Raw genomic sequence first — 20,411 nt, forward strand, 5'->3', positions numbered from 1 at the left:
AAAAATCATTTTAATAATAAAAATTCAATTGAATTTAAGGTTTTCGATATCACAATTGCAATCATTTTTAATAATAAAAATTGAATATTTTGAAAATCGTCATCGTGAACTCGTGGATCGTTATACTGTATCCATCAGCACCATGAACACTGATTTATTCAACGGGTCATAGTTTGCCATTCCTCGTTTGTCTACCCCGGACTTGACTTTTTATGAGAAACTCGGCGGGTGTTTCTAGAAAAGCAGAGGACGCTTACCCTACCGGTGCACCTGGTCCATGCTCTCAGTTTTTAGTGGCGTCCGAGTTGCTCATTTACTTTTGTTACTTTGTATGTATGATTTTAGTTACTTTATGTTCTTTATTGTGTGTGTCTGTTTTCCATGTCTGGTCTTTGTCCCTGGATTACATTCTTTTGATTACCGCTATGACCTTGGTTCCCTTGATTACTCTATTACAAATTCATTTTATAATATTACAAATTCAATTTGTAAAATTACAAAATGTGGGATATTTTATAATATTACTAAATCAGGATTTTGTAATATTAGAAAATGAATTTCTAATATAAAAATGTTTTCTAATATTAAAAAAAATGATTTTGTAATATTAAAAATTTATTTTCTTATATTACAAAATATTGAATTTGTCCACTTTGGCTTGCCATACAGGAGTTAAATATTATATGTAAATAAATATGTACAAATCATCTAGTTGAGTTAGTTAATAAAATTTAGCCTATAACAGGGCTAATATGAAATTACATATTTATTGACAATTTTATTAACCAACTCAACTAGATGATTTGTACATATTTATTTATTATATGTAAAGACCTTATGAGCCAATCAATGTTAATACCAATAAATGTTATCCTTAACGATTTGACAACAATACCTTACGAATGAGCCTATTCAATGGTGTAGTTGACTTATTGGGTGAGTATCGAGCTTCCAGTGCTTATACCCGCACGTATAAATCTTTAAAAGTACATCTTTTAAGTTGAAAATTTTGTGAATGTTTTTACGAGCTTGCAATTGTGATATCGAAAACCTTAATGTAGTAATTTCTGGGTTATATGAAAATTCCTTCTGTTAAAATTCGAAACATTGTTACAAATACGAGCGAATTGGACCAGTTGTGATATGTAAACACCATATAATTGTGATAAGGGGACGTCACCATCTAAAACGAATAGTTGACAATAGGGAATGAAAAATCACCCCTAAATTTTGGTATTAAGTTTATCATTATCGATATGAATACTAAGATCAAAAACGGACATTCTTTATTACCAATATTTATTTTATCACAGATAGTTTTACCGGTTATATATATCTTTAGTATAAATATTGAACTCATCGTTGTTTAGAGCAAACATATCGTCCAAATATCTAAAGGTGTTCTCAATTTACGAAGGCATCTTTACAAATGAAATATGCCAATACATAATAAATTTCACAATGTAGCATCTAATTAACTCGTTCTTGAATGTCTGGAAGCATTAGTTAATGTGATCATAGAACTGTATATTTATGTACAGGTATATGTTTTCATATCATTTGACTGTGGTGTTTTCCAACGGCTTGTTCTGCCGGTCTACTGAATGCTTACATTCCAATCTTATTTATAGACGCTGGCATCCCGATCTTATTTGGATGACATATCCTGGTCTTATTTGGATGTTTGTATCCAACTTAGTCTAGGTGTTGGCATTCTCAGTCTTATTTTAATTTGACATCCAGGTCCTATTTGGATGCTGGCATTCCAATCTTCTTTGAATTCTGGCATTAACTTTATCTCTCGAGTCTAGATGCTGATATCCCAATCTTCTTTGAATTCTGGCATTAACTTTATCTCTCGAGTCTAGATGCTGACATCCCAAACTTCTTTGAATTCATTAACTTTATCTCTCGAGTCTAGATGCTGACATCCCAGTCTTCTTTGAATTCATTAACTTTATTTCTCGAGTCTAGATGCTGACATCCCAATCTTCTTTGAATTCTTGCATTAACTTTATCTCTCCAGTATGGAAACGCATATGGTACACCCCTTGTAAGGATACTTTGTGGCAAATAAGTCAGAATAATAAGTTCTGTTGTGCGTTATAAGCTGGAATCAAATTATCATGTTGAAGATAGCATGTGGGAATGATGTAGAAAAAAATGAATTACAATGTCGACTTGCTAATAATAATGTAATGACATATTAGTAAGATGTCGACATGTTGAATTCAACTTGTTTATTGATTATGTCAACATATGACGTCAAATTGGTCATCTTGTGATATATCGTAATGTTGCAATAAACATGTCGGAATAATAAAGCAAAAATTGAATTTACAATGTCTACTAGCTCATATAAATGTAATGACATAAAAACAAGATGTCGATATGTTGAATTCTACTTGTCGATGAAATTCGACAAATAACGTCAACTTGTTTATTTGGTATTAACTTTATTCGTTGTCGCGGTCAGATTCCCACGGTCAATATTTTACTTCCGGACAAGCCAGTGAGGTGTTGTTACCATAGCGGGAGTGGAAAAAAATCAAAGGTGAGGAGTTTTGCTGTGTTTTGTTTTGTTTTTAGGGGGTGGGGATATAGCAGTCACGGATCTATAAAAAAATGAAAATGGGGGTTCCAGTAAAAGAGGGGTTTCGAGAAAAAATGGACGATTTTGGGAGCAAATTTTCGGCAATTTTAACGTAATTTGTACATATACTATGAAGAAAAAAAGGGTTCCGACCCCCGGACCCTCCCCCTGGATCCGCCAATGCCTAATGTTGTATTATCAATAAATACATAGCACAAACTTGATAGAGATCATTGATAGAAAAACATGTCAAGACAATTATTGTTTGAATGGAAGGGAAATGAAAAGTGTATTTTTCCCGACAAGTTGAACCAAATTTGGTTTAAATCAGTCGGGCTTTTAGATTGTGAGAGCCTTTCTATTTTTAGTCCGCACGATTATCTTGGTCAGAGGTCGGAATAACCGGACACATGTAATTTAAAACAATAACAATAATTTATCATATCAAAAGTCCTTAACTACACTGTAGCCATGGACTTCTGATTATATTTCATCATCTTTACGCCATTACATACCTGTAAAAGTTTATATGTAAATACATATGGTGAAGTGTAAGAAAAGAACTCGCAAAAGATGGCAAAAGATAGTCATTTTAATTGGGGTTTTTAAAAGTTAAGTAGAATAATATTTCAAAAAAACTCTGCTGTTTGGAGCACTCTGCAGGCCGAAGTACAAGTGCAAGTGGGTTATCATACTTGAGCTGAGACCAACAGGTGACGGTGCTTAATTAAGGACTCGTATCTTACAGAGTTCCTCACATGCATTGGGTCATATATTTGAGTTTTTAACGAAAAAATGAATGTGTCCTTCTCGCGACTAAAGTACACCGAGGAGTAATAATAGTCATTAGAATACAGTGGTCATTAAGGGACGGTGCTAAAAGAACATCCTTTTATCATTTTCTGCTTCAACTTGCTTAATATGCGAACACATAATACACAAATTAAACACTTAAAAAAACCAAAGAAACAATCGACCGAATAGAAGTTTTTTCTGTTATTCCATGTTTAAATTGAATATCTCTATTTCAGCTGCTCGGTCAACTGCAGTCTAATAAATTTTTGAAAGTGTCGAACAGAATGGAAGGAAGCCATATTTTAAAGGTAACAAAGGTAACGTTGAAAGTAAAATAGAAATATGTTGCATGCATGGAACACCAGATCAACATACTAGCAATTAAACTACTAAGAAGTAATTAGACGATCCGAACTTCAAGCCCGCCACAACTAAACAAAGATTAAAATGATCAAAATTTATCCTTTTCAGAAAAACATACAGAATGTCGAATTTTGAAAATCGTTTTGTAGATTGACATGGTTTGAGGCAGGGATGTATATTAGACCCCTTACCGAGGCAAATATGATCAGGTGATGGTCATCTACAATTTTTGTATTTTTTATGTTGATTCGAAATCCAAGATGGTCGTCATACATAGATATGTGTATGCTACCTTGATTTTCATTTTATTTCGACCGAACGCTATGTTTAGACTTTCAACTACAGTCGTTCCTTTTTTACCCATGCTTTCTACAGAAAATTCCCAGAACACGTCCCGGGTGTGGAACCCAGAAGGCCCAGAAATGTATTTTTGATCGGGCACGGATGTCCGGGAAGGACTCTTGTCATATATATTTATATGATTTTTGCCGCTGTATATATTGATTATATATACTATTCTGAAAATCTCAAAAAAGCTTTTGTTAGGAAATATAAAGGTTTTCGTCATTGCTTTTTGCAACAAATTAATCATTACAACATAAGTGTTATTTCAGTTTTATATTTCAGGTTCTGTGTTGTCTCCTTTGTGTCGGTATGCATAATGTAGCAGGTATTCCGTACCCAGGTGACGATGCTGCTGTGCCTGATTTAGTCCGATACTATCACCATTTATGTTACACGTCCCTTCAGATTTGTGGATTTCTTTTGTGAGTTGTTCAATGTTAAAGAGACTTAAGAGAAGATTAAATCTCAGACGGCGTAATAACCTGTCACCATTAAATACAGTTGTAAGGACCATCTTGGCTTTACACCAGAATGGCATGGCTGATGCCGGTTACAAAACTATGTGGAGGACTCTAAACATAGGCTTTGGCCTTTGTGTTACGCAAAAAAGGGTCAGGCTCTGCCTAAGAACAATAGACCAACAGAGTGTACTTGATAGATCGCGCCGATTTCTTCGAAGGAGAGTGTACTACAATACTGGACCAAACTATCTGATTCATGTTGTTTATTATTGTTTATTAGAAAAAAAAACTCAGCCGCAGAGTACTGCGTAACAGGAGTATATAAATGTATATATAAATATAAAGTACATACATATAAACACAAAATATCACACATAAGGTTATCAAGACAATATTTTCACAATATTATTTCATACAAATAGCATATCTAATTAAACATCTTTTGCAGTTTTTGCATGAATATCGACACATTTATTAATACCTTTATATTGCAAAATTTTATCATGCCATACATTTTTTCTCTGCTTGGATACCGCGTATAATATGATGGTATAAACTTTCTTCTTAAGTCTAAACCTACATTATTATTACACTCACAAAAATAATGATATTCGTCCCCAAGACCAGTTCCACAAATTCTACATATTCTATCTTCCCTTGGGATATTCCTCCACCTCCCCGTTTCAATGGGAAACTTTATGTTACATACCCTTAATCTACAAAAATTTATCCGGTAACTCAACTTTAATTTTAAAAGATAAGGCTCCAATTGAAATTCATGTTTAAAATTAGAATAATATTCACCTCTAGACGAGTTGTTCATTTCAGTAAACCATTTTTGAATAAACTGGTCTTGAAGACGCTGGTTAACGTTAATTTTCATAAGATTACCATCAACATTCTCTTGGATATTCCATATTTCACTGAGTCCACAGTTATCAAATATAGATTTTAAATAGTTAATCCACTTAAAATTATATTCACCATGTTCACACATGTAGAATAATAATTTGTATAATTTGCCAGATAGTTTATTTTCACTAAGTTCTCCCATAAACCATAAAGTTTGGTGTAGATGATCTAACACCCAGTATACGTTTGCAGAACTGAAGATGTAATTTTTCAACATTAGCCTTATTTTCAAACCCCCAAATTTCCGAAGAGTATGTCAAAATAGGAACAACCAATACATCAAACAATTTTAATCGCAGATCAATCGGAATGGAAATATTTTGAATCTTTTTATATAGTGCATAAAGAGTTTTCTGAGCTTGATAACCGATTTTTTCCGTGCTTGGACAAAATTTCCATTGTAATTAAATAAAAGACCCAAGTAAACATAGGAGTCTTTTATTTCTATATTTTGATTAAACAATTTAAAAGAAACATGTTGTTGTGATTTCCTTTTAGAGAAGATAACAACCTTTGTTTTTGCTACATTTACACTCAATTTCCAATCAGTACAATATTTTTCAAAGACAGAAAGTGCCTTTTGTAACTCTGGTGCCGACTCCGCAAAAATAACAGTATCGTCGGCGTATAAAAGAATAAACAACTTCATATACATATTAAGGTTGTCCATAACCTTTTCACTCAACATTTTTAAACCATCCACAGAGAAAGGGAGATAACTTTTCTCCCTGCCTTACCCCAATTCACAAGGAAAGAATTCAGTTATTAATTCCCCAATCTTAACACAAGACTTAATATCAGTGTACATATTCAATATAACATTAAACATTTTCCCGCCAATATTATTTTTTACAAGTTTTCGCCGAAGTCCCACCCTCCACACAGTGTCAAATGCCTTTCTAAAATCTACGAAGGCACAAAATAATTTTGTACCCGAATTCAAATATAATGGAATTAAAGCATGCATGACGAACATACTATCCTGAACAGAATAACCCTTTCGAAATCCACCCTGGGCATCAATAATATTCTTAATCTCATCTGACAATTTATTAAGTCTCGAATTAAGAATAGAGGTAAACACTTTTCCCAGATTTGACGTATGACAAATTGCACGGTAATTATCTAAATTGCTTGGGTCTCCCTTGTTTTTGTATAATGGTTTAATTATCCCTGTTAACCAAGATTTTGGAATAATCCCCGCATTAAGCACCAGATTGAAAAGTTTCATATAAATAGGCAGGAATTGAATGTCGATGGTTACGATAAATTAAAACCCTACGGCATAGCTATACATGTGGCGATCGATGGATACTCTCGTAAAATTTTATGGTTGATAGCAAGTCCCTCTAACAATAACCCGAGTTATGTTGGGTACTGGTATCTTATTAATTGGATCAAACAAAGGAGGATGCTTCCAAGAGTTGTTCGATCGGATGCAGGAACAGAAAACGTCATAATTCGGGATTTACAAAAATGGTTGCGATATACATAATCATAATTGTAATCATAATGATGATATGGCGGGACAAAACTCTTTTCTCATCGGCAGGTCAGTTGGAAATTAACATATAGAAAGGTTTTGGGGTAGCCTTAAAACGTGTTTCACCCAGTTTTGGAGAAATCGCTTGCAGGATTTCCAAGATACAGGGGTTCTTAATGGATCATGTCTAGTACATAAAGAATGTGTTCGGTTTTGCTTCCTCTCCGTTATCCAATATCAACTGGACATGTTTGCGGAAAACTGGAATTCACCAAGAATAAGAAAACAACGTGCTGAAGTTTTAACGCCAAGTGGTATTCCAAATATGTTATACTATCAGCAAGAGATCTATGATAGAAGAGACTGTTCGTGCCTTTTACCGTGCAAACAATTGACAACCTTATGGACGAATATACAGATAATTTCCCAGAGCGTGACTGTAGCAATGAATTTATGAACATTGTCGAATTGCTTACCGGAAAAAGAAGGGATCAGTTCCCCACCCTCACTTCATACGCTGATGCCGAGCTTTTGTTTCGGACATTGATTGCTGCCTTGCCAGATTGAAATTTTGCTATAGATATTTTTCGTGTGTTTTACAAGAAATACATCCCCAAACCTCACCACAGTACTATGTAGCCAATATCATTGAGAAATGGCACTGTACAATAATTTTTTTGTAGTCGATGGCTTTTTTCCTGGTTGGTTGAAGACAATAGGGGAATAACACCTAATTTTGATTAATACTGTATATATATATATATATTGTGTTTCTTTTTTTTTCTATGTATGATATTTGACGAATGAAAGGTATTCTATAAAAAAAATTTGGAAACAAAAAAAAAATGTATTATTTTGTAGGAAAGTCAGTCAGCCCCCCAAGTCTGTTGATATCTAATTCCCACAGACTAGCTTTATTGTCCGTCCGTCCGTCACGTTTTTGTGAATGCAACTCCTTTGGAACAACTGGATGGATTTTGCTAAAATTAAGTATGATTGTTCGCCACCATATGTAGTTGATCATGTCGTGCCAACATTTTGAATCAACAAAATTTACAGGAGTTATGGGACTTTATCGACTTAATTCATATAACAATATAGGAACACTTTGTGGACGCAACTTCTTGGAAACCACTGAAGAGATTTTGCTGAAATTTTGTAAGATTGTTGGCCACCATATGTAGTTGATCATAAACGACGTTGACCGAACCACGTTCAAGTTCACTTATAAATTCATACGCCGAGCCAATAAAATGCATAAAAAACGTTAAATTGGCATTTATTACATAGAAATTAATCAAATTAAAAGAATTATAAGGATTAAACACCGTTTGAAAGGAATTTATTGGAGTATAAACGGGACCAATTCACTCACAAACAAAGTGACCAATTCACTCAGAAACAAAGTCCTTCGGACTTTTATGATATGTTTGTGTGTGACTTTTAAAACAAAGTTTAATCCTATATTATAAACTTAATGCATACTACAACATAGGAACACTCATGTTTTATACAACGTTTTTATCCACCATACAATATCCACTAAATTAACAACTGTGGATAGTGACAGGATTTAAAAAAAATACAACTATTATTATACCTACGGAACATTGCATTTTATAAAACAGTACCGTACCTCCAAATTAACATATACAATGTAACATATTGCATTCCCACTTTTCTGCGGCGGCGGGGGACACATGGCAACGCGTAGCAATCTTGTTTGTAGTGGATGGATCACTGCATTTAAGGAATGTCTGTCATATTTTTTCGGTATATGAAGAAATAACCCGCTATTACGGTTATTTTGAAGTGTGCACCACGGGACTGGGGTTATTTCGAATATACGGAAAGAATACTGGTATTATAGCTATTCCTTATGATTTAATTGAAACTTAACGTTTCATGAGGGGTAAAACGTTGATGACGTCACAAGGGACAATCACATAATATGGCCTGATAAAATAAATACTTTCAACCAAGCAACAAACTACATCAAATATTAAATAATATAAGGGAGGGAGGATATTGAAATTGGACTTTCTGACAAGAATTGTCGAGAACCAGTTTCTATAATGTCAACAAATCTAACTCAGATCTTTCAAAAAGATATACTCAGTACCGGAAAAATCCGGACCTTGGAATGAAATCTTCGCAAGAAGGCTGTATATTTTTTTCAGGGCTTATACACATATATGTAGAGTACTAGTCATAATCATAGCATTCCCCATTTTCTCCCGAAAAACTACTTATTTTATTCTTAAATCTTTGTATATTACAAACACCAATTTGTGTAGGGTTTTATGAATTATAAGTCTTCTGATAAAGGTTAATTTTAGTTGCACTGCATGAAGTGGAGGGGGGACTTTCGGAGTATCATCAGCGTTTCCGTCCGTATCTACACCAATAATATTTCTTGGTATGCAGATGCGGGACCTACCACCACACCAACATTTGAGATATAATGATACCATGTTACATACAATCATGAAAGTTGTTGTGGAGGCGTCTTGGGGGAAACTGTCAGCATCTCACTCATTTAAGGTCTATTTAACCTTCATTTCATGCATCACTGACTTTGGTTAAATTTTACATCCGAGTTTATTTCTTCCATGGGGAGGGGGGGGAACCATCATACATAACTTGCTGTTCAGATGTATCTTTGGGAGTATGTCAACATCCAACCCATGTTCGGTCACTTAGACCTACATTTCATACATCACTGACTTTAAGTTAAACGTCTGAGTTGAAATCTACCATACCGGATGTCCACTATCATGTACCCACTGTTCCGATGTATTTGGGAGACTGGGAGCATCCAACTCAAATTAGGTCACTTTGATTGTCGTACTTGAACCATGAAATACCAATATAGGCTAGATTAGATTATCCTTTCTTTTTGAAGTACCTGTCATATGAGCTTAGATAATGTCCAGGTCGAGTATTCTAATACTTGTTGGATGCTTGTTTGCTACCTGGTACTGCAAGATCTTTCTCTTACAGTATCAAAGACATGAGTTTGAAACAAACTTTAACCAAGGAGAGTTGAACGTCAACTCTCGGTCACATTGACGTAAATCTTCATGTGTACTTACCCTGTCCATCCGTCAAATACATCAGCATGCAAGATTAGGGGAGGGCATGGGATCCCGTTACCAGGTTAACAGCTACTAATTATACAAATACAGAGGACAGTCTAGCTGACAGTGAAGAAGTTTCAAATACAGTAAACAGTTATAAGAAAATGGTAAAACTAGGTAACTTTTTTATTAAATTGTTGTGCTAAAAGCTAGGTACATTTTGTACACGGATCAAAAAAGCATCTTTTCCCATATATACAAGAAGATAGTAGATTGTGACCATTTAGTTTTAAAAGAACAAACCGGTATCAAACTTCAGACAGCAGCTACCTTAGTCTCCACTCATTTATCTAAAAATAAAATATTTCACGATACAAGGTCAAACTTAAACCTGTGCAATTATCACAGAATTAACTCTAGTTAAAACAGTCTTGTTGTCAAGTCATTAAGATTAATATTTTTTGGTAGAAATATTGATTCACTTTTGAAGTCTTTGAGTCGTACTTAAACACATTTTTTAAAAAACCAGTTTTTGGTGTGACACGAGTTATGTTCTTCTCGTATTAATAAGATATCACAATTCTAAAGGCCTTAGGGAGGGATTGTGATGGATCCTCTATACGAAGAAGACATAACTTTTTTAAACAGTTTTATTGATGTCTGGAGCTGGCATTCAGTTAACTGCTAGTAGTTATTTGTAATGTTATTGTTCGTTGTTTATTTCTCTTTTATTCAGTTACCTGGTTCCTACAATTAATCAATTAACTCAGACATCTTAAAACCGGATTTTTACTATTACGTTTAACTGTGTACTTTTTTCTACATTGGCTAGATTTAAAGGGGGGGTGGGATCCCACTAAACTAGTTTAACCCCGCCGCAATGTTTTGCGCCTGTCCCAAGACAGGAAACTCTAGCTTTTGTTGGTCTTGTTATTTTTGAAAATTTCGATTACTTATTTGTCACAAAACTCAGTAGGGTGTCCATTTCGCTGAACATGTTTTACATTTTTAGGAGCCAGCTGAAGCCTGCCTCCGGGTGTGGGGTCTCCCACCGTTCAATGAAGATCCACAGGTCGCCCTAGGCTGTTGATTTTCCATTCCTGGTCGAGTGGTTGTCTCTTTGACATATTCCCCATTTCCATTCTTTTTTTATATTGAATGCATTAAAAATTGTGAGGAATTAGAATTCAATAATTTAGACACTCAATAATAAAGAGCTACGCTGAGCGCAGCATGATACGACCGCAGCAGTCGAACAAGTGTAGGTCGAGAAAGCATTGACAGAGTAATGTGCTGGACACAATAATGTTCTGGACACAGAAATATGCTGGACACAATAATGTGATGGTTGAGTGTAGGGAATTTGATAAGGAAACCATTAAAACGAACCCCATCGTAATCGGACCAGAAATAAAAAAGTTAAGATTTTTTGGGCGTTATTTGTCGAGTTTCATAGACAAGTAGAATTCAACATGTCGACATCTTGTTTTTATATCATTTCATTTATATGAGGAAGTAGACATTGTAAATTCAATTTTTGCTTTATCATTCCGACTTGTTGACAATTTATCATCATATATATACACGTTGACATAATAAATAAACAAGTTGAATTCAACATGTCGACATCTTACTAATATGTCATTACATTAATATTAGCAAGTCGACATTGTAATTCATTTTTTTCTACATCATTCCGACATGTTATCTTTTACATAGTGATTCGATTCCAGCTTATAACTCACAATATAATTTATCATTCTGACTTATTTGCCACAAAGTATCCTTACAAGGGGTGTACCATATGCGTTTCCATACATAATACATACAAAGTAACAAAATGAGCGACTCGGACTCCACTAAAAACTGGGAGCATGGACAAGTTGCACCGGTAGGGTAAGCGTCGCGTCCTCTGCTTTTCTAGAAACACCCGCTGCTCATGGTGCTGATGGATACACCATAACGATCCACGAGTTCATGATGACGACCATAAAACTTCTGTAGTGATGACTTCAATCTTGTAGCAACATAACCCTGTCCCAGAAGCCTATTTGTTAGAGTTCTAGCGCGATACAAAAAGTATGCGTAATTTCGGCAAGCTCTGGCATAACGTTGTGATATGAATACTCCATACGCAGGAGCCGAAGGGATGTTGCCACAGATGAAAGGAAATTGACAATTCTGAATGAAAAGTCATCACGTTTGTCGTAAAGTTTGGTCAATAGTTTTCCTTTACCATCGATTTCTAAGTGTAGGTCAAGATATGAGGCTGACTTCACAGTGTCTGTAGTATCCTTTATCTCAAGTTCTTTTGGGTAGATGCGATGTATCAAATCCCCGAAATTAGGATTGTTTAAAGATAATACGTCATCTATATAGCGGAAACTGAGATTGAAGGATCTAGCCAAACGATATTCTTTCTTTCTGGTCAAATCAGCTATAAAGTCAGCCTCATAAAAGTGAAGGAATAGGTCAGCAAGTAAAGGAGCACAATTTGTTCCCATTGGAATGCCGGCCGTTTGTTGAAAAACACGTCCACCACACTGGACAAATATGTTGTCGATTAAAAATTCTAGCATTTTGTAAACATCTTCCTCTGTATATTTGGAAGATGATTGGAATTATTTCTTACAAAGTATGAGGAATCTCTACCAAGAACTATATATTTGTATCTAGGTGTACCATCTTGTTTGGAAAAACAACGATGTATAATGTGTTTAAGTCGGAATTTTAACTGAGTATGGGGAATATAAGTATACAGTGTTGAAAAATCATAGGTTTTAATGCTATTATATTCAGATAATAGTCTTGAACTGATTGTCTCCAAAAGATTTTTCGAATTTTTCAGGATCCACATTGAATTATACCACTGCGGGAGTAACAAATGTTGTGGTAGGACTGCAGACCCTCTTTGACAGTTGTGAGTATAGAAGTTAAAAGTTTTGAAAGAGGTTTGGTGGTACATTTTGCAGATCCAGCTATGAAACGTTGTTTGTATGGATTCTTGTGAAGTTTAGGAGTCCAGTACATAGACGGTAAATCACAATCATCGTCCTTGGTAGAGAGACCAAAAGAGGATAACACAGATTTATAATTTTCCACAATCTCTTCTTTGGAGAGAGTGGTAGCAGTATAGGTCTTATCACTGCTATTATTTTCTACGTCTACCTCTGATAATAAACTGGATATAAAACGTTTTGCAGACAAAAACAATGTTGTTTTGGGCTTTACGATAACATATTTGTCCTGTATAGTAGACAATGTTTTTGCTACATCGGGGTCTTTGAAAACGGATGTAGCCTTGGCACTCATTAACCTACTTAAAACTTTCATTCGTTTCAAAATTAAAGACCTCACGGCCTTTAACCACTCTGACAGAGAATCAATGTCATCTTGTTCTCGTTTTATCCATTTTCTTGCATAGTCCTCGACGGTATCCATAAGAACTTTAAAGTTATAATTCCAATTTATGGAGCGTGGTTCACGGTACTTGGGACCTTTAGAAAGGATATTACGCAGAGATAATTCATCACATTTATGCTATTGTTATATTGTCTTGAAAGGTTTCCTATACTTTTGATGTTGTCATTGCATCCGTAAGGTATTGCAGTACCTAGTTGTTTGCGTATCCAGTTCTCCTCACTTTCCCTACGATAGTTTTTACTTAGAACGGGACTGTTCGTAGGATGGTAATTTTTTTTCTAAAATACGAACTTTCATAGAGAAGATTGAATGATCTTGTTGATTAAAGTGTTGATAAACTGTCGGGAATGTGGTGGTGTTAATTCCCGAACGATGACCGCACATTCTTTTGTTTAATCGTTCTTGCGTTTCTCCGACATATACTAAACCACATAAGTTGCATTCTAATCCATATATTAAGTTTGTTGAGTTGCAACTTAAGTCATCGTGATTTCTTGTATTGAAGGTTTTGTTTGTAAGGGAACTGGAGAAGTAAGAGTCGGTTATATAAGAATGTTGCATGTTTTGCAATTTTAATACCACAGTTTGATATGGTACAATGTGGTTCGTCATCGTTGTAGTCAAATATACCATTTAAAGTGATGGTACATGGTTTGATAATCTTGAAATAGTCAGAATTTTTGTACTGGAATATATGGTCTGCAGACTGAACGTGTGATTGGGTACTTCTTGCTGAATTGGTCGGGACACTTTCCATACCAGATGTGAGTGTGCTAAGATTCTCATCTGGGAACACCACATTCTTAGAAGGCAACAGAGTGTCCGGTCTGCTGTCAAGTTTGGACCTTCTTATACTGGGCGACGTCCTAGCCAGTTTTTCTTTCATTCCTCTTGTTAAAACCATTAATTTAAAAAAAATTGTATTACTGGGTTGATGGTAGCCTCGGGGACAAAATCCACCAGCAGAGGTATCGACCCAGTGGTGTGAAAGAGTAATCAAGGGAACCAAGGTTATAGCGATAATCAAAAGAATGCAATCCAGGGACAAAGACCAGACATGGAAAACAGACATACACAACAAAGAACATAAAGTAACTAAAATCATACATACAAAGTAACAAAGCAAATGAGCAACTCGGACTCCACAAAAAACTGGGAGCATGGACCAGGTGCACCATAGGGTAAGCGTCCTCTGCTTTTCTAGAAACACCCACCGAATTCATTAACTTTATCTCTCTAGTCTAGATGCTGACATCGCAATCTTCTTTTGAATTCTGACACTGACTTTATCTTTCGAGTCTAGATGCTGACATCCCAGTCTTCTTTGAATTCTGGCATTAACTTTATCTCTCGAGTCTAGATGCTGACATCCCAGTCTTCTTTGAATTCTGGCATTAACTTTATCTCTCGAGTCTAGATGCTGATATCCCAGTCTTCTTTGAATTCTGGCATTAACTTTATCTCTCGAGTCTAGATGCTGATATCCCAGTCTTCTTTGAACTCATTTACTTTATCTCTCGAGTCTAGATGCTGACATCCCATTAACTTTATCTCTCGAGTCTAGATGCTGATATCCCAGTCTTCTTTGAATTCTGGCATTAACTTTATCTCTCGAGTTTACATGCTGACATTCCAGTCTTCTTTGAATTCATGAATTTGATCTCTTGAGTCTAGATGCTGACATCCCAGTCTTCTTTAAATTCATTAACTTTATCTCTCGAGTCTAGATGCTGATATCCCAGTCTTTTTTTTAAATTCTGGCATTAACTTTATCTCTCGAGTCTAGATGCTGACATCCCATTACCTTTATCTCTGGAGTCTAGATGCTGACATCCCATTACCTTTATCTCTTGAGTCTAGATGCTGATATCCCAGTTATATTAAAACGGTGGTTAAATTATTGATTTCTTTGATTTATTTTTATGCTGAACTGAACATTACTTTATTTTGGAATCTGTCTTTAAGTTTGCCGAGGAGTTAAATATAGATATATTAATCCTTGAGTGGACCCAAATTTTATTTAAAACCCACCAACTTGGGCCGTCCGTGCGAGACATGACAGGGTAGTCAAGGACGTTAAAAAAACCCTTAGTAGTATCAAAACGGTAGCAAAGGTAGACAAAATATATACTATTCAACTTAAAAGTTACATATCCTCGTACTTAACTGATTTATTACCTGATCGCTTCCATTTACTACCTTCTATTGGAATACATGAATGTATTTAACGCAGCTTTTCACACAAGATAATATTGTCCATTTCACCTTCTTCGCTGTTTTCACAGCTCTGAATGTAATGGATGAAAGGCAAGTATAAGTCTCCATACGCCACTGGGTTTTTGATATCGGCGATATTACGGAATCTAAGCTTTCCTTACCCATATATAACGTAAACATTATGTGGTATATAACACAGGTACTTGGAGTCGCGATTTTGTTTTGTTAAAAAGTAAATGAAATACGAAACTATGTGTTATAAAAGCAATTATTGCACTTATACTATCACCGTTTCATCCAAAGTTACCAATACCAGCCAGGAGGCATCTGGCCCGAGGGCTGATATTGGTCGAGGGTGATTCGGATTTGGTTATGTAATATACGCTTTATCATATATTTGAACAGGAAAGAATTAAATAGTGACATTTTATCGTTGAGAAAATAACCATTCCTTTAGTCTAGTTTTGATGCTCAAGTACATAAAGGTAAGGTATGCGATAAATATTGTGACGTCACAATGCCTGATACTGATGATTTATCAAACAGCTGTGTATTTACACTCAGCGTTGCAATTTTGCAAAAAAGTTGCAATGTTTTTTTGCATAGTAGTTTCATGTGGTTTATGCACTGTAAAACAAAAATGAGTTCTTGTAAAGCTTTGGATTTATTTTTTTGTTGTGGTTGTTTACGCTTTTGTTGCTTACGTAAATTCGTTGTTTCAACATGGATTACCAAAACCTTGCAGACGTTTTGGTGTTAAATGAAATATTATTATGCACAAAGCATATTTCCAGATGTAAATTCATGTTATTTTCTATATTTTCGATCAATCTGGTGTTTTTTTCCTTACGGATGATGCACAACTTAATTTGGCATTCACAATACTGATAGATATATTAAATAGAATAAATTAAAACAGCGAGCCTAGTTGCTAAGTCAATGGTTTCATTTTGAATATCCCATGCCTTTATTAAATTAGTGTGACAGGGACTTATTGCATTAGGATACACAGACAAATTAATACAGCATGTACATATAAGCTGGCCTGCCAATGAACCCGTTGAACATTATTTTTATCCATATTAGCTTACACTAAACAGGAGTTTAACGTTTAATTGTGTTACATGTAAGGAGATTAAAGACTTTTTACACAAACGTATATCAATATCAGTTATAAAACCACCTGAAGTTATCTCACATAAGTAAACACAACAGGCCTACACTGGGAGTGATTGAGAAGGTAAATATATACTGATTCGAACATTGGATCGCGTTATACCGGTGTGTGTATATATATATATATGCGCGCAAGAAGAAGGAGAAGCGAGTTAAACGATACCAACATTACCACACTAAGTACTTGGTAAGAATCAAAATAAATGATTTACTATCCAAAAATTATATTTCCGGGTTTAATATTCAGAACGATTTCAAGCTTAGCAAAATACACCTAGCACGTTTTTACTCTGCACTCAGTGTTAATTATGATTACGTAACATAATTCCTAATATACCAAACCAATGAAGATACTAGCTATAGTAAATAAATATATTTTGTTTTTTTTTTTTCAGTCTTCAATTTCGAAAATATGGATAACCATATGATTGAACAGCTAATGGAAAAATCATTGAAGCAGTACCTGTACCCATTTTATGGGACGTTTGTTTTATTTTTCCTAATGTACCCGCCATTGTTAGGATACCCTCCTGTAACATTTACAGCAGCGCTTTTCAAAGTTCTACCAATATGGTCCCTGGCATACTTTGTCTATTCTACAGCCAACAGTAATGTTGTAGTTTTAATGGACAAGGACTATAAAAAATTCATATTTTTGGGGCTGCTTACTTCAAGTTTGGGAGACGCCTTTCTTGTAGCAAGGGAAGTTTTATTCATGCCCGGAGTATTAGCCTTTAGTGTGGCGCATGCTTTCTACATCTTAGCTTTGGAACCATCTAGTGGTCCGAGTAGATTAAAAAACTTGTACATTTTGGGATATATTGCAGTAGCACTTACACTTCAGTCTGGAATTGACAATTTATTTATGTTTTTTCTCGTGATGATCTACCTTACTCTTATAATCACTATGTCATGGAGAGCAACAAATGCACACGAAAGACACGGCACTTTTCAAACATACGCCGCCTGTATAGGAAGCCTTTTATTCGTTTTATCTGATCTCCTCATTGCCGTCGACAAATGGAAGTTTTATATACCGTTTGGAAATTTTCTAATCATGATGACATACTACTCATCACAATTTTTTATTGCTTTGAGTACCGATGATTAATACATTTAATCAAACAAATAAACACTTCCAATAAAATCAAGCAATGCATGTAGTCAAATATCCCACAGCTCATGCTATTTATATAGACAATGTGTTTCTTTCGTTTGTTTGCTTTTCCAAATAAATGATTAATTCATACACGTAATCCTGTGAAAAAAAATTGGAATATATTCATTTGATTCAGTTTGGAACACTACGTTTTACGTTATTGGAAAGATCTGTCAACAGTATTATAAGTGATACTTGTGACTTCGTTGTTAACACTACCCCTACAACATACAATACTATTGGTCTGACGTTTCTATATTTTTTTCGCCGATATATAGCATCCTGCATGTGTGAAATACTTTCCACTGAAAAAATTTTTGTATTAAATTTAATCTTCAGATATTTTATGGTAGTTAAACGTTTTCCATGTCTGTTAAATTGTGTCCTTTCAGAATCTGATTATGATTAAACATTCAAGTGTCTGAAATGGTTTCCTTGAGGGATAATATTACTACGTGAAAAAACATAGGGTTGTTTCCATCTGCACCATGAGGACCGTTTTGTTCACCTTGTCATAGTTCATCTACCCGACGTGAGTAACTTGGCGTATGTGATGGCGCTGACAAGTTATCAGTACACCTGGTCCATGCCCCCAGTGTTTACTGAGTCCGGGTTGCTCAGTATGTTCTTACTTTTATTTCAATGTGCGTATTATTTAAAGTTATATCGATTTCTTTGCTGCATTACGTTTCTGCAATTCGGCATTACGTTTCCACAGAAAAAAATGTTACGTTTCCGCATATTTATACCTTATGTTTCCGCATTTTTTTGCGGATTAAGATTAGTTAATATAAATATGTTTATACCATAGCTATAAACGTATATATTTTTATTTTTATTAAAAATGATTTGACACTAGAAGCACTATAAACACGGTCAAACATATTATAAAAGCATATAAACACAAAATATAAAAGCACAGACATAGAGTACATATAACTGAGTAATCACATAGCTGGTCTAGCAGCATATTTGTAGGCAATAGTTTTTAACAATCTCAACGGCCTACATAGTTTATCCGCAATTAACTTTTCATAAGCTTGAATGGTAAGCTCTTGTTTTTCCACTTGGTTCATCTAAATGTAATATTCTCGTTTTGATGTAAGATGTAGATTGTAATTTAAGAAAAAAAAATCTAAGTAATGAAGGATGAGATTTGTAAAATTGTGCATTATGGTGACTGTTGAAAGCCTCGTTACTGGTTTTCTTTGTATCTCTGTCGGATGGAGCTGACCGAATCCTAGCAGGAAACTTGGCATCATTTGTAACATAGCATTCCAGGATATAGTCAGGACATTTCGAACATTTATCGTTATTAGGTACTTCTGACAACAAACCATTCTTCGATCTGTTATGTAGGTAAGAATGAAAGGCCTAATTACGAGCCATATGACCTGTTTTTATATTCTACAATTAAGCCGATTGTTTGAATCTTGCGCCACCAACTTTGACCTAGATGGAAACAACTAATAGTAGAACTTGGAGACTTTATCAGAACTGCCTTATCCATTGCATGTTCAAAATCTATATAAACCACTTCCGGTCGTAATACAAACTCCTTTCTTCAAAAACAGCAAACGGTCCTAAATCTTAACATAACATTCCTCATTTCAGCAGGAAGCAGAGCAAAGACCAACGGAATATAATTGCCATTCCTGTAACCATGAACTGTATAGAACTTGTAAAAAAATAGGACACGACTTGAATGTTCCTTCAATAAAAATGTTTTCATTTCATTGCAAATATATTCCAAATACATGACTCTTGATCATGTACTAAGGTAACTTTGTTAGTCGCATTGCTGTATTCCACCGATGCTTCTTGAACCTGTATAATATTTTTGGGTAGTTTTGGATATTGTTTGCTTCTTAGAATTCAATAAATTTTCGTCCATTTTCAAGATCTCACTGAGATACATCTCCCGAAATTTTACGAACTCTTCCTTGTGGTCATTAGCAACTCGATTGTCGGCATTCTTTAAAATATAAATCATGATAGTTTTAAAGAAAATATTCAACCTATCAAAATATCAATCGATCAATATACCAAGTTTGTAACAATAATGAGAATTCCATATGCTGTATACGTTTTTCACGGAGTAACTTCCTATCGACATCGTTAAAACTGAATAGATTTAAGGTAGTATAGAAGAAGCACTCAAATCCAAATATATATATGATTTATCATTGTATAGGTTCGTGTGGTCCTGGAAATGAAAAAAAAAATATATGAATGAAAAAAGCCAAGCTTTTCTTCTATTTTTTTTTTATTTTTGTCCAAATATGATAAATGATTATAAATCAAATCGTACGTACATACCATGCCTTCATTCTTCAAGTGGTGCAAGAATCCATATGCATATTCTATGTGAACAAGCTCCATTTAAAAGTACTAGTAGTATGTA

General features: G+C 34.7%; 1 protein-coding gene and 1 pseudogene across 7 annotated transcripts; both read left to right on the top strand.

The window, feature by feature from the left end:
* Nucleotides 1-884: 884 nt before the first annotated feature.
* On the top strand, nt 885-7,586 carry LOC148623785 (uncharacterized; annotated as a pseudogene). Its single transcript, XR_015920162.1, has 4 exons — nt 885-936; nt 3,625-3,696; nt 4,379-4,815; nt 6,713-7,586. The product of XR_015920162.1 is annotated as an uncharacterized LOC148623785 (transcript).
* Nucleotides 7,587-16,046: 8,460 nt separating this feature from the next.
* Nucleotides 16,047-19,743, top strand: LOC148623786 (lysoplasmalogenase TMEM86A-like). 6 transcript variants are annotated; one of them, XR_015919490.1, is made up of 3 exons: nt 16,895-17,035; nt 17,244-18,651; nt 19,625-19,743. XR_015919490.1 is itself a non-coding variant. In XM_088565898.1 (2 exons), the coding sequence occupies exon 2, from the start codon at nt 17,261-17,263 to the stop codon at nt 17,957-17,959; it is 699 nt and encodes a 232-aa protein (XP_088422024.1). In that variant the 5' UTR covers nt 16,047-16,157; nt 17,244-17,260; the 3' UTR covers nt 17,960-19,743. The 6 variants fall into 6 exon arrangements, 3 of the variants coding, with proteins under 3 accessions (XP_088422024.1, XP_088422023.1, XP_088422022.1); XR_015919489.1 differs by having other exon boundaries at nt 17,244-18,539; nt 19,622-19,743; XR_015919491.1 differs by having other exon boundaries at nt 17,244-18,539.
* The last annotated feature ends 668 nt before the right edge of the window (nt 19,744-20,411 follow it).

This window comes from Perna viridis, chromosome 2 (assembly GCF_037379345.1).
Source record: "Perna viridis isolate PV_CMFRI_1.1 ecotype Kerala chromosome 2, ASM3737934v1, whole genome shotgun sequence".
NCBI classification, from domain to species: domain Eukaryota; kingdom Metazoa; phylum Mollusca; class Bivalvia; order Mytilida; family Mytilidae; genus Perna; species Perna viridis.